At 44.3% G+C, this 25706-nt stretch overlaps 1 protein-coding gene across 4 annotated transcripts in view; it reads left to right on the top strand.

Moving 5' to 3' along the window:
• Positions 1 to 21295, top strand: part of GMPPA (GDP-mannose pyrophosphorylase A) — a 30574-nt gene extending 9279 nt beyond the window's left edge. The window contains exons 1-13 of one of the 4 annotated variants that reach the window (XM_078857324.1): positions 1076 to 1413; positions 1940 to 2037; positions 2224 to 2327; positions 4523 to 4709; positions 6380 to 6439; positions 6672 to 6802; positions 7875 to 7889; positions 9112 to 9252; positions 10464 to 10561; positions 11503 to 11549; positions 13457 to 13549; positions 14373 to 14544; positions 15419 to 21295. In XM_078857324.1, coding sequence (XP_078713450.1) covers positions 1374 to 1413; positions 1940 to 2037; positions 2224 to 2327; positions 4523 to 4709; positions 6380 to 6439; positions 6672 to 6802; positions 7875 to 7889; positions 9112 to 9252; positions 10464 to 10561; positions 11503 to 11549; positions 13457 to 13549; positions 14373 to 14544; positions 15419 to 15519 — 1287 coding nt within the window. In that variant the 5' untranslated portion in view covers positions 1076 to 1373 and the 3' untranslated portion in view covers positions 15520 to 21295. Of the gene's footprint in view, positions 1 to 1075; positions 1414 to 1939; positions 2038 to 2219; positions 2328 to 4522; positions 4710 to 6379; positions 6440 to 6671; positions 6803 to 7874; positions 7890 to 9111; positions 9253 to 10463; positions 10562 to 11502; positions 11550 to 13456; positions 13550 to 14372; positions 14545 to 15418 lie in introns of those variants that run through there. The other 3 variants (XM_078857339.1, XM_078857343.1, XM_078857332.1) reach the window with 3 other exon arrangements.
• The last annotated feature ends 4411 nt before the right edge of the window (positions 21296 to 25706 follow it).

Here is a 25706-nt window from a genome sequence, read left to right as displayed (position 1 = left end):
TCTTTCGGTTAAGTCACGTCTAAAGATAAAATAATAAATTAAATTAAATAATAGAATACGACGTTTCGATTGCAACACAAGCAATCATCATCAGGTATAATGAAATAGCGACATAAAATCTAACCAGAAAACTATAGACAGACATATTAGCAGACAGATATCACCAAGATACATTACGGGAGCAACACAGGTAACAGAGAGGGGTGATCGTCTCTGTGGGGTGGCCTTAAATAGACAGAGGGGGGGGGGCGGAGGCAGAGAGAGGGAGGGGGGTTAGAGAAAAAATTAGCATATCAATGAGTGGTCAACAGACGTGGTGCTGCACGGCAAGTAAGCCTGAAAATCAGGAGGACACACTAAAATTAAATAACCTAGTAAAATATCGAAATGTAATGTAATACAACACAGAGGGTCGGTCAACACACAATTAACGCATAGCCTGGTTGATAACGTATTTCAAAGATTGCTAAGTTAGAATTTAAGTGTGAACATTCTAAAGAGGACACAGGCAGAGAAAACAAGTCGCCAGAGAGAGAGAAAAAAGATAAGCTTAAAACCAGAGGTGTGGACTCGAGTCATGTGACTTGGACTCGAGTCAGACTCGAGTCATGAATTTGATGACTTGCGACTCGACTTGGACTTGCATAACAATGACTTTGTCCCACCTATGAGATGTGGACTCGAGTCATGTGACTTGGACTCGAGTCAGACTCGAGTCATGAATTTGATGACTTGCGACTCGACTTGGACTTGCATAACAATGACTTTGTCCCACCTCTGCTTAAAACTTCCCCGTAGAAGTGGTTCAATCTTAATTTTAGAACTTTCGTGACTGCAGGAATTGTTATTTGGTTCTTTCGGTTAAGTCACGTCTAAAGATAAAATAATAAATTAAATTAAATAATAGAATACGACGTTTCGATTGCAACACAAGCAATCATCATCAGGTATAATTAAATAGCGACATAAAATCTAACCTTGCAGTCACGAAAGCTTCAAATCTAGTATAAATATGAACAACCACTGCGTCACTACCATTAGACCAATCACGGCGCAGCACGCGCCCCGTGGCGCGTGACGTCACGTGACGTGTTGTCCCGGAAGTGGCCACGTTGACGGAGCGCGGGGACAATTCGGCAGAGTTTTGAAACGTCGACAATTAAGAGAACCAATTACCATCAGAATTAACATAAACAGTTGCCATTGTCGTCGTCGATTAATATCGATAGCATCACCCTCTGTTGTTCAACACGTTGGTAACGTAAACGCCACCGACGTAATCGTCCATTGGCCGTCACAGTGCTCATTGACGGTATTGACGCGATATCAACATTACCAGTTTACTCATTGAAAATATTGACAGCACCGTAGACATGATCAAGGCTGTCATCTTAATCGGAGGCCCTCAAAAAGGTAAGAGGAGGCCGTCGCACAACCCTTTTGTATAACACAGAACGCGATAATACAATTTAATTCTGTGTTGCAATGTAAAACTGTATGGTGCCCGTCTATGGTCTTGCAATCGATAATATATTTCGATGAGCTCTCGCCTCGTGAAATACATTATTTAATTATTCACGCATTCAATACTTTACGTCGCGATTAGCGCACATCGTCTTCTAATTATTTTAAAACGTTATACAGTTAGGTATTTTGTTTTACTGTCAGGAAAGCAAATTAACGCAGCATCATATGATGTGCGTTGTCTTTCTCCGCTTTACAGCAACAATAGTCGCACCGCCCCTGCCGTCAAACGCAAAATCCTCTCCCAACCTCACGATCACCTTATGTGATCACTGCCATCGGCGAATACCATAACTTTTCCAACACCTCATCACCACCCAAACGAACAACCCTTGCGATACCTCCCATTTCTACCATGAATGTCCCACTATCCCTTATGGTTACCACCACCACCACCCCGGCTGCGTTCTGACAGGCACGCGGTTTCGTCCCCTGTCACTCGATGTGCCCAAGCCGCTCTTTCCTGTGGCTGGATTCCCTATCATCCAACACCACATCGAGGCCTGCAGTCAGGTGAGACAATCTTTGGAGAAAGTAAACAAAGGCAAACACCATTCAAATACTTACTATTGCTGAAGAGTGTCTTGTAAGGAGTTTTATGCATACCCATTTACTCTCAGGCAATAGCTGACGTGCTGATGGTAATGATAATAATTGCTTTTTTTACTTTTGCCTCATCTCCTTTTTTGGGCAAGTAAGGTGCCGAACCTAAAGGAGGTACTGCTCATCGGATTTTACCAGCCGAGTGAGGTGCTCAGCCGCTTTATTGTGCAGGCGCAGCAGGAGTTCAAAGTCTCGATAAGGTATTTCCTGCAGCAAGTGGGCTCATAGCCACATTCTCCAACACCCCCGACATTCTCCACACTCCCCACACTCGTCCTTACATTCCCGTGTTAATCTCATAGGTTGGTCACACAAGTGCGGTAAGTGCGTTCAGCACTTGCGTGACGCACACGAGGGTGATGCCATTTTTGTCCTGATGCTGACGCTCATGCACACATCATCAGATGCCATGATCTATCACCTGAATTAATGTCTTCCCAAGCTTTCGCCGTCTGTCATAGTCTTGCGGTGCAAACAACAGCACTTCCTACACACAACGTGATTTAATTTCTCAATTTGCGTGGTGGATGTCTTCTGGAGAGTGTCCACCCGCCTTTGGCACACACCACGCCAGGTTTTTATTTAAAGCTAAGCTGACTCACATTCGCCTAAACTAGGGTTCAGACACTAATTTCCACTGATTGCATGACCAGAAATAAAACTTACATCTACACCCTCAAATCTATAAATACATAGTTACACACTTATACTGTACTCTGTTTTTGTTACAATTGTTAAGGCTTATAAACAAACATCCCCCTACAATAAAGACAACTACAGTAAGGATAGTACTGGTAGGAACCACCTGGTTCCACCAGCCCACAGGGGATTATTGTGTCCGTCCGTCGTGCATCAAAAAATGGAAGGGGTGGGGCTGGGTGGGGAGGGGCTGGGTGGGGAGGGGCTGGGTTGGGAGGGGAGGGAGGGGTTGGGTGGGGAGGCGGTGGGAGGGGTGGGGCTTGTGGGGAGGGGGTGGTCACCCCGTGGTGCCCTTATAAAACTCAACGTTTAACCTACTCACGCCGGCTTGTGCCCGCCCTCACAGTCGGGCATATTTTTGGAATACAGTACACCACGCCGCCGTTGACCCTGGCCATTGACCGAGCAACCCAACGTTCCTACCAGCTCCCTCCGCAGGAATGTGTTAAATTGAGCATTAACAATCTTTTTATATGTGTTTGGTTAGCACAGGGTTGTGAAGCTAGATACTTGAGTTCAATTCCCAGCCAAGTTATAATCACTGATGAGTGATATTTAAAGTGGTTCAGGCATCCCTCCTTCACCAGCCTGTACTGACCGGCATGGTGACGTATGGTCAAACAACCCCCATTATGAATATTGTGTAACACATCACTAGAATGTGTAATGATGAAGCGTGTGTGCATATCTTACTCTACCAGAGGAAGAGTAGTACGTGATTAGTTGCCTTCATTCAGCAGTTTATTGAGAAAGGGATGACAATTATTATTTATTTTATGTGGTTAACAAGTAAACCCGTAAAAACAAAGTTTTTCACAATAAATCCTTTATATGCGTGGCGGCTAGAGTCCTCTCGTCCTCTGGCTTGAGATGGCTGCCACCTATGGGTCAGATGATTGTCTGCCACCATTAAGCAATTGGTAATTAAATATTTAATTTGTTTTCCCTAAACAGTGTAAAATTTTGGAATTTTTTTTTCACGAAAATTAATTGTCACACACAACGAGTCTGTGTGGAAAATGTCAGCTCGATTGGATCACGGGAAGTGGGTTAAAAAACGAGTGAAAGATTTGCACGGTCCTAAGCAAGCAAGCGAACTTAATATAAAGGATTTAAAAATATATTCGCCTGTGGAGGACGCGGGGATCGATCCCGCGATCTTTGGCATGGGAAGCGAGGGCGCTACCAACTGCGCTACTCCGCCACGGCCTGTGGAGGGGTTACGCTCTGGGCTCTTACACTGTGACGTTCAGCCAAAGCCATGAATGAGTTCTATTTGAATATATGTAAAATACAAATTTTTTGCCTAAAAAGTGTAACATTTTGGGAATTTTTTTTCACGAACATTAATTGTCTCGCACAACGAGTCTGTGTGGAAAATGTCAGCTCGATTGGATCACGGGAAGTGGGTTAAAAAGCGACAGAAAGATTTGCACGGTCGTAAGCACGCAAGCAAGCACGCAAGCAAGCAAGCAAGCGAACTTAATATAAAGGATTTAAAAATGCAGTAGTCTCAAATCTGAACTGTGGGACGAAAAAAAGAGGAAGATAACTGTTGAGGCAGCTAGACATGGCACAGATGAGAGGAATCGGACAAGTCTAGCTGACATCCTATTTATTCATGACTTCCTCTTGCAAACACTTTTTACACCTGTGCCTATGGCCATGTACCTCCCCCATTATCACACGTGTGTAGATACCTGCAAGAGTACACAGGACTGGGTACAGCTGGCGGACTGTATCACTTCCGTGACCAGATCCTGGCGGGGGGTCCGCGGGCATTCTTTGTCCTGAACGGGGATGTGTGCGCCGACTTCCCGCTCGTTGCCATGCTGGGAGCGCGGGACGCGGCCATGCACAACTTCACTGTCATGTGCACCAACGTACGTGTGTGCACGGACAGTGGCGTAGCTATCGAGTGTACAGGTGGTGCAACTGCACCGTCGCCCATGGGCCAGGGGGGAAGAAGTGCCGGCCTGTGAAGAGGTGGAAAATAGACAGGTGGGGGGTGAGTGGGGGAGAGGCATTTCATTCCTTACCCAAGTGCTCATGCCAACCACGCTACAACGTGTAGATGTCCTTTTCTGCCGCGGGAGTGTTGTATGTGTCTTATCATTTATAGCGCTTTATCAGTGCACTGCTGAATGAAGTCCTTACCTCGTAAAAGTTGTTTTAGTGTATTGCATCACGTTGGTAAATGTGTGGGTTGGATTGTTTGGAATATGACTGGCTACTCAAGTTAGCTATTGTTCATAGCACAGTGCACTAGCTTTTCCATTACTATTGCTAATAAATATGTATATTAATGGGATGAATAATGAATGCGTGTTCTCTCATAATGTTAAGTAAACAAGAGGGTAGTAGTGAATTAACATCAAATACTTTCACTACTTGCGGTTCTGAGCCAGCTAGTTTGCTTATCTTGTCTCATAGGTCTGTGGTGCTAGTTGACAAATAACATAAACTAGCCTTTTGCCCATCCAAGGACGGGTGTATTGTAGTAAATATGAAACTTGCAAGCGACAAGCAGACCACGACGTGATATTCATTGCATCCATTCATGTGCAATTTGTAAGCGCGCGGTGACACAGACTTATTTTATTTTAAGGTTATAATCCCTTTTTCATCATGACGCCCTTTTACTTCTATGTCTCAATACCTTTACGGAGATCGCGTGACGTGAGGGTTCTGCCTTTGTAGTGAGGGTTGTGAATTGACGCCGAGGAGGGGGGAGGAGGTGCCTCGCCCCCCCCCATGTGGAGTGACGTCAGCTGCTAATTATTATGAATGGGGGGGGGGTCCATTTGGAGGACGTCACCTTATAATGATTATGAATGAGGGGGGGGCTATTCAATGTAAAGTTATGTGACTTGCTCGTGATTATTAATGAGGGGAGGGTGCTCCATGTGGAGTGACCTCACGAGCGATGTACACAGGCATTCTTGGCTCATAGTAGCTAATAATAATGGGGGGGGGGGGTGTCCGTTTGGAGGATATCACCTGCTCATGATTATTAATGAGGAGGGGTGGGGGGGGTGTCCATTTGGAGGACGTCACCTGCTCATGAATATTAATGAGGGGGGCTGGTCGATGTGGAGTGACATCACGAGCGTTAAGGACATTCCTGGGTAATAATTATAGTAGGTATGCATCCTTAGTTTCCTTTCAAAGTAAATAAATGCTTAAATTTCGATTTAAAGCTTTCGTGACTGCAGGGATTCATCTTCTTGGTTCTTTCGGTAAAGTCACGTAGAAGGGAAGTAATAAAATAATAAAAATAAAACATAATAAAATAATTCTCACGACGTTTCGGCTACAACGCAAGCAGCCGTCCTCAGGTGAAGACCAGGTCTGTCGGGGAGACAGCGTCAGACGAAACGTCGTGATAATTATTTTATTATGTTTTCTTTTTATTATTTTATTACTTCCCTTCTACGTGACTTTACCGAAAGAACCAAGAAGATAAATAAATGCTGTTGTAATTTGTAATTGATTTTATGAGATTGCCTGTTAATTTGTTCGGTTTATCTGTTTGTGAAAAAATGTATTGCAGGCAAATCGCAAGCAGTCGCTGAATTATGGCTGCATAGTGGAAAACACAGAGACCCATGAGGTGAGAGTGCATTGCTTCTTGGCCACAGCTAGGTGGTGATTTAGTGCTTGTGGTCAGGGCATAATCTTAAGCTTATGAACCTTTGGAACAAACAAAGAGTTATTTTGCATAATCAGCTAATCACAATAGCATTAGGCATGCATTTTCAGAACAGCAGGGTTCGCTATTGTATTGGCTTTTACTTTGCCCCTTTTGCAAGATGATAGAATGCATATTCCTTTCTCATGTGTAGGTATTGCACTACGTTGAGAAGCCAAGCACCTTCGTAAGCGAGCTCATCAATTGTGGAGTATACCTGTTCTGTCCAGAAATCTTCCAGCACATCGCTATCGTCTTTCAGCAAAATCAGCAGGAGCTACTCAGGTGAGCCCTGTTTCTCGATAATGGCGTCAGAGGCACCACGCCTTATACATCACTGTGTGTTTAAATCCCACTTTTGCTTATAAAGCCGGCTACAAAAGGTACTTTTGTTAGGTGGCTAGCTAACCTTATGGCTTATGGTTAGCTAACTTCCTGCTCGTCCAGTTTTCATGGGGAGAACATTTTGTTTTCTTATAGCCGCTTGGTAATTCTTGTTTACTTTACGGTTAATGCTATACAAAGTGCACACAAAGTGAGGGCCCTTCATAACACCTGCGTGAATCTTGTGTTTGTGAAAATAGAGCTTTATTTTAATTTCCTGTCGCATGGTCAATACACTACAATACACTACACCTCCAATTAGCAAGGTTGGCTGCGTACGGTACAAAAGAAGTTCAACGCACGAAAGACAAACATTGTTTTTTGCCCGAGTTGACCAGGGCGAGTGCTTTTAAGAAGCGCCTATTCAGATCCCAACGAATCATCAGGAGGCAGAGGAGACAGCATCACAGCCAACCAGTGCTGGCGTTGAGAAACCTTACAACATATCCATTTTCAGTGAATAATGTCCTTCATAATGTGTCCTTAAACAATCCTTCATAAGGATCTGTAGAAATTCACACCACCCACTGCCTCCGAACCCATTAATGATATGATGAATTGTTACAATTCAGGGTTGTGATATAATTCAATCAATAGTTATTTGTAAAAAAATATGATTTGTATAGATTCCTATGTAATTTACGTACATAATTGATTCATGGATGCATTATTCGGTGCATGCTTTGTTAGATAATAATCCATTTGAATTGAACTGGGAACTCACATCGCTGGGATTGTAGCCGAGCACACGAATCACGGGCTTCTCTTCCTCTGGTAGAGTAAGATATGCACACACACTTCATTACACATTCTAGTGATTTGTGTTATTTCACTTTATCTCATTAAATCCTTTTGCACCACTTACAAACTGCTTATGTTCTCCCTACATCCTTTTTGTATGCCCCATTGTCTTTATTATATTCATCTCTCTGTCCCTTCCTCACTTTCCCTTGTTCCCAACTTGACGGCACAGGTGTGGGCTCGCCAGGTAAGTTGTTTTGGCACGGGCGAGGGTTACTTAATCTGTACATTTCTTCTGTGAAAAGCTCCGTACCTCACTGTGTCGCTCAAACAAGGGGTGGCGGTCAGTGAATATTGAGAACTGGAGATTGCAGTACACTCAGACCTGCATATATTGATTATTTTTTTTATTTACCCTTGACCTCAAAACAATGGCTCTTGACATATGAATAATGCATATCCAAATATAAGAATTATACTTAACATTTGGTCAGGGTGACTTTTGTAAACAAAGCTCTCAGATGTCATTGACTGCCGCTGAATTTTCAATATACGCTCACTTTGGTTTTTTATGAAAGAGTTGACTAAGTGAAGACCTTAAAAACATGCTGACTAGCATGACTAACAAACTAACATATTCACTTTTAGGTAAATAGATTTTTAAAAGCCCATTGGACTAACAACACTTTTTTGTCTAGTGTCCTCTGGCTGAGGTGGCACAGATAGGGTCTATAACCAAAATAAACGAAAACCCGAGTGTAAATGTTGTGTGATTATTTTTGTGGGGTTTTCTGTGGATGCATAGTTTTGGAGTGTGCCATTATCATGTGGTTCAAGCACATCTATGTTAGTAGCTAACTTGGGGATCAAGAGGTATGGCTTAGGTCACCGTGAGTGCAAATTCAGAGGATAACTCGATTCCCATCTTAGTAACATAGTTTTATTACCCTGCCCCGTCAGAATTCAGATGCATTGAAATAATTTTTCTACCTTGAATTTTGTTACATAGAAAATAAACTACCTATTTTCTGAGTGTTGTAAATAAACCATTGCAAACATTACACACTGACAAACATCGTTTGCGCACATGATGTGATTCATGTACCGTGAGCATAAAACATAAACATTTATTTTAATTGAGGAAGTGTTACGTACCTGGTGGATACAATTGTTGGAGGTAAGTGTGAATAGTTTTTAAGGAGCTGTGTGTGTGTGCGCTAACACTAATCGAACGGAATGAGTGCAGGCTGCATCACGTGTGTTTTGAGAGCGAGGAATGGCAGTGGGTAATACTCATGCTGCTCGTCTGGCTGTTATGGGTGCTCACCATAAGTCTGGCTTGCACAACAAATATATAATCAGCAGGTACGTAAAATAACGTGTTAATTTCATACATACTCATTGTCCTGGATCTCCACAGTAGTGCACATAGAGTCGTTTTGCCCGTGTGTGTGTTGTGCATGCTCCAGCGAGGAAGTGGCTAACGGCACCAGCTGGGCGCGTGCGGAGGTAGTGCGGCTGGAGCAGGACGTCTTCACAGCGCTGGCAGGACAGCGCTCGCTCTACACCTTCCACACCGACGGATTCTGGAGCCAGATAAAATCTGCAGGGTATGTGTGTGTGAGCTAAGAACAGGTAAACGCATTTTCCCTGGATGAGTTTCAAGTTACTTTTGTTGAACCAGGTGAGAACGTAAGAGACCAGGATAGTATTGTATGCAAGAGTGACCTAGGTTACGAAAATGGCAAAAGTTAAAACAACAGTAATGAAGCAAATAGAAATCAGTAGGGAAACAATTCACATGAGGAATCAAAAATATTTCACACACATAAATCATTGTAAAATAATACATTCCTTTGAGCATAAGTTGGCTCCGGCATATAAAAAACAGTGTAGTAATTATAATCTTTAGAGCACGTATCTAAGCAAAATTATGGCGTGATAGAGAGTCGTTTACTGATATATATATTATTCCACATTGTACATATTTAAGTATGTATTTATTTATTTATGTTTTTCCACTTTTACAAGGTTTGATGAACCAGATAGACAGATAGAGCTTGCAAAGAAGCATGATATTTCATTGAGACAGAAAGAGAAACATGTGGGCTAGATAAAACATACAGGTTAAAGACATTAACAGTCAAGAATATATCAAGTGGGCTTGGGCAGGGATCATGGCCTATGGCATGTCACTAGGTGGGATCATGGACGATGGATGAAACTAATGATGGATTGGTTGCCAAGGGAGGGGACATGCCCAAAGGGCATCTGCCATCCATGTGGAGGAATACAATAAGATTGTGTGCGAGTGCTGGATGGATTATTGCATCATGGGACCATGTAAGATGGAGACAGATTGGAAAGCTTTCATCCAGCAGCCCATTGATCTTGGCTAAATATTTATTTAACTGACCAGATCATGCAGTGGTTGCCTCAGCCCATCATCCGTTCAAGGCTGTTATAATGAGTACCACTTTGTGGTTAAGTCAACTGTGGTTGTTCTTTGGGAGAAAAAAATGCCTATTTTCGGAATATGGAATTTTCACCACTGGTTCAGCGCTGTAAACAGGAGATGAATGTTTTTCCATTCTCATTGGAGCAGGAAACCACTTTAATTTATTTTTGTACTACACAGTCCATGTCTTAAATGCTGTCTCTTCTGCCCTCACCCACCACTGTGCATGTCGACATTCACCTTCCTCAAACAAATTTCACATAAGTGCATGACGTTTAAAACTGTGAGATTCACTTGAAGCAAGAGTCTCTTCTGACTAACCCACCCTTCCCATTTCTTTCTTCCTCTCTATGATATGTGCAGCTCAGCAATATATGCCAATCGCCTGTACCTGGGCAGTTACCACAACACCCACCCAGAGAGACTTTCGGAAAATGGGTCTGGTAAACCTAAGGTCATCGGTAAGTGATGGCACACAAGGTGGCCATGAAACCATTGATGTGGACCCGCATGCATGCAAATGTTTACTTGTGTATATGAGCATAAAGTGCTGTGTAGTTTTGAATATTAATTAGAATTACTTTGGAGCACTTCAGAAGGGGAATATGCATGCCTCAGGCTTGCTTAACATGATTAGTATCAGATTAGTATCATTCCTGCCTACTCGATCAATTGTGAAGACACACCCAGCTGCTCCAGCTAGCTAGTATCCAAAAAACAGTGTCTTTTATATTGTTTTATGAGTTACTAAACAATTTTTTACTAAACTTTTTATTTTACGAGGTAAGGGCCACTGAGCTTGAGAGCATTTTTTTAGAAGTGACCTGGCCACAAATGATAGCTCAACGGAGTGGTTTACCAGGTGGAATTTATAACAGCCAAATACTCTAAATGCATGTTTCTAAATGTGGAGGGAAAAACTGGAGGACCCGGAGAAAAATCCAGACGAACACATCTCGCGGGGGTGAGATGTTAATGTTAATCGAGTTATAACGTGAATATCGCAGGTCTTTCCCAAAAATATATTTATACTCAGCACAATTTCAAACAAATAATTTTGGCCAGCCTGAGAATGGAAATCATTTTGGAGATTTTGGATTCTTGCTTGAATTGGCAGTATAAGCACATGGGAACTCAGTGTGGGGGAGGTCGGGAAGGGGGCAGGTCGGGAGGAGGACAGGTAGCAACTCAAGTACGTACTCATGCTCTGGGGTTTTATGGAAAATGGAGGATTTGTGTAGTAGCCAATCGTAATGCACTGGCATTATTACATATGTAGTTTACAGTTTGAAGAAATCAGTGTAAGACACGTCAGGGGGTAAACCCCTATCCAGGAAGCAGTTGTCATCACTTAGACACGATTTGTGTTTTTTACTGAAGGTTTTCTTTTTTATTCTTCCAGGAGATGTTTACATCCATCCCACAGCGAACGTGGACCCCACTGCTGTGGTGAGTAATGGTCTCATTTCAAAATACATGGATGCAAATGAAATGGAAAAGGTTTTGTAAATAACCATCACAAGTCTAATTATAACGTTCCATGGCTCCACCATGTGCTCATTTGGTCAATGAGCCTTTAGCACTGTCTCACCCCCACAGCCGTGTCTACAGGAAGGCTGCCGTGCCCGCAGAGCCTCGATCTTGTACTAAGTTTGGTTTCCGGTTCATAATCTGATTTATAATTTTTTTTTCAATCAAAAAAACGGTATTGAATTAACACTGAAGAATGAACTGTATAAAAATCTGGTTGCGCAGTACCAAAATATGTGCTTGACCTGTGTGTTTATTTATGCATGTTAGAAGAAAAAGAATCAGATACCACCCTTCATCTGATCTGGCTCATATAGTGATACAGCTTAGCAGTATGTTTTTGAAATATGGGAACTGATTCGATAAAAGTACCATGTATTCTTTTCTGTTCTTAGATTCTTGGCTTTGACTTTTTTGCTAAGATCCAAGTCATATTACACTATTTTACATATTTAGAATGGCAAAAAATCCTGATCTTCCGTTATAACACTAAAATAGTTGCTCTGACAATAATGCACCTATATTTTTTGTACAGTGAAAAACTAATTTGTTTGGAAAGTATACCTCCAAAAGTGTGTAAAATATCATGCAAAGCAATAACATAATTGTTGATTGAATATGATGACAAAGACATCTCTTTCAGAGATCACACAGAGTTGGGCTTTTGATACACAACACAGTAATGCATTTATCCTACCCTTCCCAATCTTTCTTAAGATCGGCTTCTATGCGGATCTCATTACTTCTGTGATAACTTTCCACTCCAGGATTAACCATTTTTAGACAGCAGCTATCAATAAACCTTCCCAACAGCCAATCAGATCTGAGTTATCGACAGTGGAATGTCACCCCCTTGACTGGTATCCGATAGGTAATGCAGCCAGGTACATTCTTGTCTGTACGTTTATTTTCTTACCAACACCAGTATTTAATGTGTTAATACTAATGCACATGTGCAGCCCTTTCTCAGTCAAATGTTGGATGAAGGCTTTTGCATGCCATACATGTCGTGAGGGTTATTTGACCATACTTAAAACCTTGCTTATCCACGTTTGGCTACATACGTGGCGAGTTCGACATACATACAGTATATACATTCTGATTCTGAAAGGCAGGGAGCATAGACATGAGAGCCTGTGCTGCCCTCTGCTGTCCACCACATAGCATCACCTTAATGGGAGTATGATGGCATATTAACATTAACGCAGAGCTACTATCAGTATGTTTCCCTCCTGCCATACGAAGGAGAGAATATCAGTACTTAATCTGGTTAGTTTATATTTCATTTCACTGACAACATGGGAATGGATATTTCCTGTAACATGCCAAAAGGCCACCAGGGAATAAGTTTTTTGGAAATATTCCGAACTATGCAGCTGTAACTGTGAAAAGTAAAGCATCAAAAATAGACTGGATTTCACGGATTAAATGCTTCAGACTTTGTATATGCACATTTTTGTACACAATTGATGGACAATAATTTTCAATTCAGATTCGCAATTTATGATATACAATAAGATTGCATCATATGTCTTCTGCAACTCGATCTTCTGGAAACTATAAATGTAACAACAAAGATTTAGTGAACAGAAATGCTGCTGAATACATTGTATTGAATATAATGCCACTCTGAGCTCAAAATATAGTAAAATCTGGTAGTATGACATGAGAGTTAGTTATCGAATGTAAGCGCCGTGCTATGAAGAGTAAATAAGACAGAGGGCACCATTCCATTTCTTCCATCAGGGTCCATGACAACCACGCTATGCCACTGGAAGCTGACCAGTGAATAATTTTGTCCTGCCTTGTGTCGGCACATGCTGTAGCTGGGGCCGAACGTGACGGTGGGCATGGATGTTGCTATCGGACCGGGTGTGCGGGTGCGTGAATCCATCATTCTGCAGGGCTCCACGCTGCAGGTTTGTCAGCCATGTCTTTGTCAATGACAGCATTTTGTCTCTTTGTGTGCGTTTGTGCTTGTACATGTTGAAGTCCTGCAACATACTACAAATCATTGATGGGTAAGGCAGCCTACTGTGAAGGGTGGTGTATCTGCTGGTGAGTGATGCTGTAGGGACAATGTGAATACATCATACTTTCTCACTTTGTTGATCTCTGCAGCCACAACAGGCACAGAGGTCAAAATTAAAAATAATTTTCACGGGAAAAAAAAGTATAATTTATTCCACACCAACCAAGTTTGCCAGCCTGGATCCAGACTGCATTAATTCGAGGCTGACATACCCCACCCTGCGTTTTCCGCTGAACTGACGAGGCACTTGTGGCGCATGAGTGTGAACTGAGTTGCAGCTGTTACAGCATGAGAGTGGGCCATTCACAAGAGGAGGACATCGTGTGCCACTGAAATACTCAAAAAGGGCCACATTTTATATATTCCTACTATGATTGGGTTGCAATTAAATAATAACCTTATCATACTTGCACACCTACATCCCTTTGTCAATCCACTGCTGGATGAGGGGCTCTCCATGGCGTGTGGGTCGTGTGATTTGATAACAGCATAGAAGTACAGTACAACCATGGATTTTTCCCTGCAATGCCCTCTGTTCTCATAGTAACCCATTACCCCTTTGGGACGGCGCATTTCTGAACTGATAAACTTGTGTCCTATTGTACTGTACCTCATTAACACAAAACCTCGTTTGCGTTCGCCGCTCAAGCGCAACTACATTTCTGTGGTGAACACGCACTGTGCTTTTGTGTGGACGTGCTCCTGCACAGGACCACTGCTGTGTGCTCAACAGCATTGTGGGCTGGGACAGTGTGGTCGGGCGCTGGGCGCGGGTGGAGGGGACCCCAAGTGACCCCAATCCCAACGACCCTCTCGCCAAGATGGACTCGGAGAGCCTCTTCAACACGGACGGCCGCCTCAACCCCTCCATCACCATCCTCGGTGTGCAACTAATGTTTCCGCTCACTGATAATTATCAACGATAATTGTTATGAAATCAGTGGAGATGCACCAAAAACAAACAATCGATCACTTGGTAAAAACTCGTGCCTGCTATATTCATTCTCAGGACTGGGTAGAATATATTTGCTGTCTCATGAAATCATGAACTGGATTTCTGCACAGAATTCATCTGTATGAAAGAAGACTAATAAGTCAGAGTCAAAGTATTGCCCCCAGTCCATACCTCATGCTCATTGGTGTTTATGACCCTGGTGGAAATTCCATAATTTCTGTGGCAGGAGCTATATAGTATCACAAAGTGGTACTCTATTTTTCTTCTTGGTTCTTTCGGTAAAGTCACGTAGAATGGAAATAATAAAATAATACAAATAAAACATAATAAAAGAATTCTCACGACGTTTTGGCCACAACGCAGGTGGAGAGCAGGTCTGTCGAGTAGACAGAGTCATTCTGCAGGGCTGCACAGAGATAACACGCTGAGTCGATCTCAATTAGGATTTTCCAATCACAAGTCATGAGCTCTCACCATAGTACTACCTATCCATTTGCAAATGTATTCTCATTGATATGTGTGTTGCATGTAAGTATGTAGTGGCATAGTGTGCACTGCACTATAAACCCAGTAACCTGACCTTCCACAGCTAACATTAATGGGTTTATCTGAACTGGTTCTGGGCCTCCCCTAGGTCGACTCAACCTTAAATGGGTACTTGATGTGGTCTATAAACGTCAGTGCTAGGACGGCATCCGGCCATGATGCTCGCCACACCACCCCTTTGTACGGTTTCCCTGCCTTAATATATGCTCGCTAATAGGCTACACATGAAATCTCTGTCTTTGTGTGTGTGTACAGGCTGCAATGTCTCCATCCCAGCAGAAGTTGTGATCCTCAATTCCATTGTTCTGCCACACAAAGAGTTGCAGCACAGCTTCAAGAACCAGATCATCCTCTAAGAGTAGAAAAAACAACCAGTCCAGAAGATTAAACCAAAGGAACCAACCAGATCATCTTATGTTGCAATATATAGAAATAGGCCAGCATATCTGTATGTTTATCCCAAGAGAACCACCAAAATGTTCAACAGCCTTGGTTGTGATTATATACTCTGCCTGTTCGTGGTTGTTACTGGTAAACAGCAGCAGTATAAGCCAATGTTTAGATAACAGTTATAACTAATTTACATTGTTGAGAAACTATGTTAATCTATACAGTAGTTGAAAGCTCTGATCCCTCTTTGCAATATTTATTCTATCCACAAAATATGTTTATTCAATTAATTTGCTTTTAATTTATAACTACATGTTATAGCCATGAGTATAATTTGTTTTGCTCAATTACATGATAAATATGCATTCACTTTAATGTCAAATGTTTAACCGTTTGCTTCCATCCGTTGTTACAAACGTGCATTTGTGCAATACTGTACAGTGGCACAGCAAACCATGGCAGTATTCACTTATTTTTCTTTGCATTATTGTGCTTTGCCAAAAATCGTGCAGGAACTTGACTATTGTGCATTTCATGAACATCTTCCAACACGTACATCCTCACCTGCAGGCAGTGGCACTCATAAATCTCCTGCTCGGCCAGCTCTACGGGCTAACGGCAGAATTGGAAGTCAAGCCTCCATGCCTCGTCTCGCCTCACCTCGTCTATTAGGCAAGGTTGCCTTTTGCATGCGTCGAGATATATTGCATTCTCTACACTGCAGTGGTCGTTCAAGCTCGGGAGCTTTGGGGCACGTTTGACTCGAAATGGCAGGGAGCATTTCCCTTTAGAAAGAGTGGTCAGTGCCCCATGTGGTTTACGCGCCGCTATGCAGAGTGGGTATCGATAACCGTCACAGTCTGCAGTGGCATGGAATCTGACAAGTGACCTACTCATTGATCAGAATGCATTTAAGCCATGTTACAAATTTTAAGACGTAACATTGACGTAAAGAAGAGTAAATGGGCGTTTGCTAACGATGGACTGGCAGCCACAGGAGGGAACATGCCCGAAAGGACGTTCACTGTGAAGATGGTGATGCAATTAGCTCATATACAGGTGCAATGTGGATATCATTAGAGGGTGAGATGGTTATTGCTTGGGGAGGCCTTTATCCAGGTGTGGATCATGGCTGATGACTTTAATTCGTGTGCAGTCAAGAATTCAGCAATTCAGGTTTAAGTGCGCACTTGAAGTGAATGAGAGCCCTTCGTAAATGGTTGCTAGCAATGGACCCTAACATCACTGCTGTCTCTGTATACCTGCACATAGATCGTAGCGGTATATTTATACTGTAGGTATTTTGCATGTAACGATTTATTGATAAAAAACATTTTCTTATTTCTCAACTGTATGTATCGAATCGTATACAGTATATGTAAGAAGCAAATATACATGCAAGTTGTATGCAGATTTTACCATTGAACTAATGCAGTAAACTAGACTACACAAGTGAAAATATAGGCAGTAAAAAATGTATCTTGAATATAAGCCATGAATTGGACATGTGAAACTACTGGACATCTTGGAAAAAGAGCATAGCTCATCGGATTCTTCCAGTCTATATCAAGATGATTCTGAATTTCTACTATTCATCTAATTACAAGAGGGGCATGATAAAACACAACGTTGTATGCATTGTAGATTGCTTATATTAATGGTTTATTACGGAACAAGTTACTGAGTAGCACAGTCTACTGGGTTGTGGAAGTGCTGGTTTTGTCAGCCATGGGCGAACCCCCCATGCATTTGGACCTGGCCAAATACAAAAATGCACTGGTTGCTCCATCTGCTGTGACCACTTGACAATTGGACCCATGTGCTGATATTTTTTTCGATATATGGATCGCTCCCAAATGAAACATCTTGGCAGCAGGAGATGTATATGCTTTTTAAATCCTTTATATTAAGTTCGCGTGCTTGCTTGCTTGCTTGCGTGCTTGCTTGCTTAGGACCGTGCAAATCTTTCGCTCGTTTTTTAACCCACTTCCCGTGATCCAATCGAGCTGACATTTTCCACACAGACTCGTTGTGTGTGACAATTAATTTTCGTGAAAAAAATATCCAAAATTTTACACTGTTTAGGGAAAACAAATTAAATATTTAATTACCAATTGCTTAATGGTGGCAGACAATCATCTGGCGCATAGGTGGCAGCCATCTCAAGCCAGAGGACGAGAGGACTCTAGCCGCCACGCATGTAAAGGATTTATAGTGAAAAACTTTGTTTTTACGGGTTTACTTGTTGTATATTTACCTTTATTCAAAATGCAGGGTGTTCCATGTATAGGCACCCCACTCATTTATAATGATCCTCTTAACAGATTTGAGTATTGTGAACGGAATGGCTCCATATCTTACCGAGGGAGAACGTTAAAGAGATATCGCAAGTGTATTGAGACTGGTGGGAGACATGGAGTAGCTTTCGCATGAAATGCTTTCTCAAGATTTCCTTATTTTTATGTAAGGGTCCTCCAAATTAATTGCCCTATATTTATCTTTGGATGCGTAACTGAATATTAAGATAAGGTCGGTAGTGTCTTATGTTCTGTGCATTGTAAAGCTGCAGATGCAATGGAAATACAATACACTGCCTGCTGCCTTGGTTTATATATAGGTGTAAAAAGGTAAAGGGTAAGATTCACAGTGACGAAATTGCTGAACCACATCGCCCTTAGCAATTTGTCCTACTGCTGCTGGAGATACCGCCACGTTTTGACCCAAAATGTTATGAAAAGGAACATTCGACAACATTTGAATCAGGTGCAACATTGCACAAGATATCGTGGAACTGTTGTTCGGAAATTATAATGAAAATCCCCGTGATGTTTAAACAAATAAACTAAGCTTAACCCGTTGATAACGTTGGGATTGTATCACACAGCATGTTCGTGCGTATGTTCTATATTCAGCCTATACGGGGGATCTTTGTCTTTTTTATTGCATTATGTGGGAGCTGTAGTGTAGCGGTTAGCGCTGTGCTGTGAACCTGGCGACCGGGGTTCGGTTCCCGCTCATGGCCACCACCAGTGACGATTATCTGAACCGGTTCTGGGCCTTCCCTAGGTCGACTCAGCCTCAAATGAGTACCTGATGCAGTGTGTAAACATCGTCACTAGAGAGACAAAGGCGGCCGGGCGTGGTGTTGGCCACCCACCCCCTCGTGTGCCGTGCCGGCCTTCATAGGTGCTCGCTAACAGCACTTGCCCCAACAGTCTGTTAAGCCTATACGGGGGATCTTTGTCTTTTTTGTTGTATTATATGGCTGACCATATGGAGTCCTTGATAACCAAGTAAGCGCTGTTTGTTTATTTTGATTAGTTTCACGGATGATCCCTTTTAGCCAGTTTCCCGGCTATTTTACAAGGAAGATCCGTGGTGCTGCATGAGTCACAGCAACACCAAAACCAATTTTAAAGACGGCAATGTTCCAGAAAACCGAGTCCTGAAAGAATATCGCACGCGTTCGAAATGCAGGTTCAGCTATGTAGATTATTACATATATATGACCACTGATAACTTGTGGAAATGTATACTATGTTTGGGCAAAATTTTTATTGGTGAGACTCCGCGTGAATAAAATATCTTGTTTAGACATAAGAAACAGCAGCCTTTTACTCCTGTAGCGGGTACAGATGGAGACTCAGTCTTCTCTGGAGGCAACACGTTTATTTAATAACAGTAACACAAGGTCCCTAACACAAGGGGGTAACGGCCCCCTTCACCCGATACCCTGGGGAGGTATAGCCTCTGGGCTAGCGTGCCTTAATCACTGGGACCACTCTCTGCATCACAGCCCTCCGGCTCGGGGAGACCTCGGGGAGGCTAGCCTGACCAGACCCAGCCAAGGTCCTCGGGTCCCGACCACTGGCCCACTCGGTCTCGGCCCTGGCAAGGACTTCGGGTCCGGGGGTTCCCAGGGTCTTATTCTGGGCTGGCTCTTCTGTCTTCTGCTTGATGACGACTGGCAAACCCGTTCAGAGGTCCGACTTATACAAGGTCACTCCGCCCCTGGCCACGCCTACTCTCTAGAACCTTCTGGAGGTACCTGGATTATTGCGTAGTCCCCCAGCCCCCACTGGGGGCCTGGGGTGTGTACATTTGGTTCCCAACCACCCTCTGGGTTCCCTGGCCTGAACGGCGTGACTTGATACAGGCCGGACTCGCTGTTGCCCCCTGTTGACCAATGTCTGGCGCTACACCAGGTCAGTCGTGGTGACGGCGTTTTACGCTCACAATACCCACAACACTCCCATTGGCCGCCAGGCGGCTCCACTCCATTGGACGGTGTGTCTCGCCACCCACCATGGCACGTGTCTTTCCAAGTACCAATGTTTACCGCCGTTCAAATACAGGTTAAGTGCCAACAGATATAATTTGTCTCTGATGTTATTCGTCGTCAGGAATTAAACTTGATCGTCGGTTCCATAGGGCGTTGCGCTAATCACTGCGCCACTGTTCCACCCAATTTAATTAGCTTACAAATACAATGTAAACAACTGCTCACATTTACTAGGGTAGAGTGTGTATATATATATGTCGGGACTAAATTAACGTGCGCTATTACGCTGGAGAGACCAACTTTTTAATTGACTTATCAGATCTCAGAAGCTAAGCAGATTCAAGCCTGGTTTAACCTATAATGGGTGACTGTCTAATGATACATAGGCTAAGGATGCATGGTAGCAATGAGATGCCGTCAAGCAGTGGAATCGTGAATCTACCTGTGTGGACCTTTGAGTGTTAAACCCTCATGTGCAGGGAGTTTTTTTAAGCGTCCTCTGGTTTTCTCTCACATTAAGCCAAACACTCATGAAAGTAATTGGCCAAACATCCCAATGCAGGACCTTCTTCCTGGAAAAAAAAGTTATTGAAACTTCACTGGGTAATTAAATGGCATTATTATTGTGAATGAACTAACTGCTGTTAGAGATGGTGGCTTGCTTTGGAGAAGTAATTAATCCAGCAGTGGATTAAGCATAGCTGTTGCACACTACATATGGAGATTGCAAGTCAAGTTTACATTCGAGCAATAATATCTCCGCTGACCTTATACATTACACATTACATCAGTCATTGAGTGAGAAAGGAATAGGTCCTGTGGATCTAGTTCATATACATGCAATGTCTCCGCATTTACTGGAAACTAAAGGCACCTTCGCCCAATTGATTCTCTAGAAATTTACTGTCCAGATATTTATTGCCCGAGTACATGAAGCGAATGCCCCAGTAAATTGCATGCTTAGTTGAGCGTGGCGCTCAATGTGCGTATGAATCTTGCTTGTGTAGCTGTATCATTAACACTACGGTTTAAACGTACTTGTGTTTTACTATATGTGTCTGTGTGGGTATATATATGTAGAGGAGTAATATGGGGACGTGACGTCATGCGCACTGTCCAGTGCGATGACGTCATGGGACGTGATGTCATGCGTGCTGGGTGGGGCGATGACGTCTTGTCTCCTCTTGGTACTTAAGGGGGACCCCGTGACGAAAGCGGGTTCACTGTGGGAGCACGCGATGGAGAACGGTTTAAGAGCCAGCCAGGGGTAGAGATCAAGGAGTCTGGAGAGAAGCCGGCGGTAGTCATAGGAGGTGCTGCTCTCCCCGATCGGTCGGTGTTGGCTGAACCCACGATCCGACTCGAGGGAGAGAGCCCTGAAGCTAGCCGAGCTAGATACAGAGTGCAGGGTCGTGGGAAGGACCCAGTATAGGACCCCTACCCCTTAATAAATAACCGGCGCAAGCCCTTACCTGAAGAGCTGCCTCTGCGTCGTCATTTGCACCTTAACACATATATATACACACACACCGCAAGCGTATGTGTATGAGTTTGTGTGCAAAGGGAGGAGAACTGTTCTCCCAGAGGATTTCATAATGGCCTTGTAGTTGCAGCGTCTCAGTACTGTAGACTGCTGTAACATAATTAGCCGAAGCATTCCGTTACATTCCCTAAGCGCCATTTGGCCAATTGCCTCATGCTGTAAGGAGCATCTGCAGTCGCCGTCATAACAATGATGTGTCTAACGTGCGCGCCTATGCATCAGAATGCACTGTTAATGATCAATAATAGCACTGCTGTCACTTATTTCTATTTTCGTATCCCCAGGGCTTCATTTCAGCCAGAGCTGTCCACGGGACTGAGCTCCAGAAAATAAATTCCCCCCTATCTGTCGGGTATGGGGGTGGGGTGACAGGGAGGCCATGGGGTGCCCGTCCCTCCCGAGTTTCGCGATGTATATGTAGTGAATACAACTGCATCATAGGTGTTATTCTTTAGAGGCAACACATTTATTTAAAATCAACACGTTAACACAAAGGGTTAACTGCCCCTTTACCAGATACAGCCTAGGGTGGTGACCACCCAGCTAATTACATTATACATAGGAGTTACAGCTACAAAGGGTCGGACCCTCACTCCGGTCCCCAACCACGTGTTGATGCCTCGTAGGACGTAGAGCTTCCAGCTTGTCGAATGCAGCGACCCCGAGTCGGGGCCGCTCCGCCTTCGGCCCCACCCGCCTTCTCGAGCGTTCTAGCTCCCTCTCGATCCCCCTCGAGAGCTCTACCTGCACACGTGATCACCCCCTAGCCCCCTCCCCCCCCGCCTGGGGCCTTCTCTGTGGACACTTCAGATCACGTGTCTACAGAGTCAACCAGAGTGTCATGGCCTGGGGCAACCCTGCCCCTGGGCTGACACTCTCCCCCTTGTGGGAGCCCGCACTACATGCTATGCGTGGTACCTGCGCTATTCCAGCGCTCACCAAGCCCCGCGAGGACTGGTACTACACCCGCCTACGGGGTGTACGCGATGATGGTGCATCGCACGCCGTGCTATGCGAAAGCCGGCATCACTAAATATAATTAACCTGATATGATATTTTTTTTTATCTTTGATCAGACACTAACAACTATTCCAAAAAAAAAATCTACAAAAAAACACTACAATTATCGACGACTTGATTCAACTTCTTATATTTAAAGACATACCCATCGGGAACCGCTCAATTTAAAGATTCCATTTTTTTCTATTAGAAAGAACAACAATGAATGAACTTAATACTCTCCTGAGGGGAATTTCCTATCTTTTACCTTTTTCGAATTATTCAGATTTGAACCTCATAAAATTCGGATTTTTTTGTTCAAAACCAATTGAATCCGAAATATCTAAAAAATAAAAGGTAGAACAATGGTTCTCGCGTTAATTGTAGTCGCTGTTTAACGCTTTACCTAAACACAAAAACCTAAACACAAAAACCGCAATCTTATATTTTGAACGGTTTCTGAATGACACACACAAACATGTTTATGGGGCAATTAACATCGTTATTTGTGACCTAAAAGCTACCTATCTACCAAATGTTATCTTCCTATCATGTCAGGAAGTACCATACAGGTTTTTGAGATATACAGATTAAGGTATTTATTCATATAGATACCCACGAACAGTGGACTTTGGATCAAACTATCAAAATGTTGACTAAAAGACTGAAATATGTAACATGTCGCCTGGGCGATTTGCCTGAATGTTTGGTAATGGTATGTTTTGGCAGAAAAAATCGTTGGAAAATGAGCAGTTGTTAACGTGTGACTTGGGCCCTGTGCGTATATAAATGTATGTTTTACAAATACATACACCTACTTTATTAACATTGGTCCAAAATCCACTGAAAGGATCAGAGAGCAAACACATATTAGACACATAATATATGAACTGTTAAATACGTGGACTTGGGCAGGATACGTCGCTCGGAGCAATGATGGCCGGTGGTCGAGATTAATGACCCAGCGGCAGCCAAAGGAGGGAACACGCTTCGTGTGCGGGTGCTACATTACAGGACCGTGATAGATGGTGATAACTTTTGGGAGACCTTCATCCACCAGTTTATAGATCATGGCTGATGACGATGCCCACGTGAAGGTGACATCAATTAATGCATCAACACAAATATTTGTTTAACACGTGTGAAGTATTGGAAATGACGGCAGGAAACTCCTTGACGGGTAACACACTTTTTATTAAATCTTGACTTGTCACAATACAACGTGTGGTCTCTATTCTTCCGACGGCACACTTTACTTAACTCGTGTAGGCTCTCTGCCTCTGGCTACACTCTTCACTTAGCTCGTGTAGACTCTCTGCCTCTGGCTACACTCTTCACTTAGCTCGTGTAGACTCTCTGCCTCTGGCTACACTCTTCACTTATCTCGTGTAGACTCTAGGCCTCTGGCTACACACATCACTCGTCTCGTGTAGACCCTATGCCTCTGGCTACACACTCCACTCGTCTCGTGTAGACCCTATGCCTCTGGCTACACACTCCACTCGTCTCGTGTAGACCCTATGCCTCTGGCTACACACTCCACTCGTCTCATGTAGACTCTAGCCCTCTGGCTACACACTCCGCATGCTGACACTGCATGCTCACCCTACACTCCGCCTCTGGGTTACACAGAGTCCGGGTCCTCACAGAACAGCGGGACTGGGTACCGCAGGGCCCTATCTCTTCCTCTCCATCTTCAGTCTTCGCTGGTTACACTCTCCCTGTGCGCCTGTGCGCATCACCTTATATAGTCCCTCCTCCCGGGAGACGGAGCGGATGCGGACCTCGATGTGAGCATCGCTCCTTAGTGAACCAATCACGACGCGCTATCTCTACGATCCGCTTTCCCCCAGCGCGTGTTTCCACTCACCAAGCAATCACGCCGCGCTGCCACCCGATCACTCCCACACCAGCGCGTCACCGGCACCCAGCCAATCAGCACCACACAACCCACGATCCCGCGCTGACCCCTGATCCCTCACCGTCAGCGCGCGTCACCACACACACATCCAATCACGACGCGCTGGCACCTGATCGCTACCCCAGCGCGTATCACCACTACATCACCCCCCCCCACATAGCTCGCAGCCGTCCCGGCTGCTAACCAACAACCTCACACAACGTTAACACAACAAAACCCACACCCCCCAGTGTGCCCCGTAACACAACAACAACAACACAACAGCAACCTATGTACAATTTGACAATTAACACAAGAAAAGTCAACAATACCACACACAACACCCTATAAGAAGCTATATACAGCCCGACGAACAACATAATAAAAGCGATTTCCAGAAAATGAACGCGCCCGGCGTCCCCGTGACTAACGCAGCGACGAGGCGCTCCAACTTCCTCGACTCCTCACATGGTAGGTCATGAAAAGTAGCGCGACCTGGCGCGAGTCCGTCTGGCCGGTCCGTCATATGGGACGGGACGCTGACGACCGTCCGGTAGTTCCGGTTGCTCTCGACGGCGCGGGTCGGGCCTGAAAGGACCGGCCCCGCCGCGAAGATCCGGCCGCCGGTGGTCGGCAGCTGTCAGTTCCGAGAGACCTGGGAGGAGATCAGGCGGAAGCATGTGAGGATCAGGCAAGGACATTTTCCCCTCTGGGTCGTCGGTCACGTCACATGCTCGGCCCTCACGACACAAGGGGAGGCCATATGGAGGCGAGAACGGTTTCAGTCGGGAGGGGTGGACGTACCACCGTCGCTTTCCCCATTTTATCTGAACGCACTGGGGGCGTGCAACACGCACGACCTCCACGGGTCCCCGCCATGGCTTCAACAATTTAGGCGACGTAGCCAAAGGCGCCTGAGGGCAATGCAGCCAGGCCCTGTCACCCGGTCTCCAGTCGTGCACGGACACCTTTCGTGCACGCAACCGCTCGTTAGCAATTTGGCGAGCCCGCGAATTAAGCCGTGCGGCCTCCCTTGCCTCTGTCAGCTTATGAATATTACATTTAATATGTTCTGCCAATTTAGAATTAGTTCGTGGTGCGGACAGGCCAAGCTGCGTTTCCATTGGCGGGTCGGCTTCCCGACCGTACATCAGATAGAATGGGGAAAACCCCGTGGCTGCATCGGGGGCCATTCTATACGCGGCGAGGACCCCCGGGACCTGCAGGTCCCAATCAACATGTGCCTCACACACCCGCTGGCACAGCATAGAAGTCAAGGTCTTGTGGAGTCTCTCCACCATCCCGTCCGTCTGCGGGTGGTACGGGGAAGTACGCACCTTCTTAGTACCCAACAGATCGCACACCTCTTGCAGCAATTTACTTGAAATTTTTTTCCCTTGGTCGGTCAGCAGGCGTTCGGGAGCCCCCT

This window comes from Lampetra fluviatilis, chromosome 1 (assembly GCF_964198595.1).
Source record: "Lampetra fluviatilis chromosome 1, kcLamFluv1.1, whole genome shotgun sequence".
NCBI classification, from domain to species: domain Eukaryota; kingdom Metazoa; phylum Chordata; class Hyperoartia; order Petromyzontiformes; family Petromyzontidae; genus Lampetra; species Lampetra fluviatilis.
The sequence above is the reverse complement of the archived record's forward strand: the minus strand, read 5'-3'. Positions and strand labels throughout refer to the sequence as shown.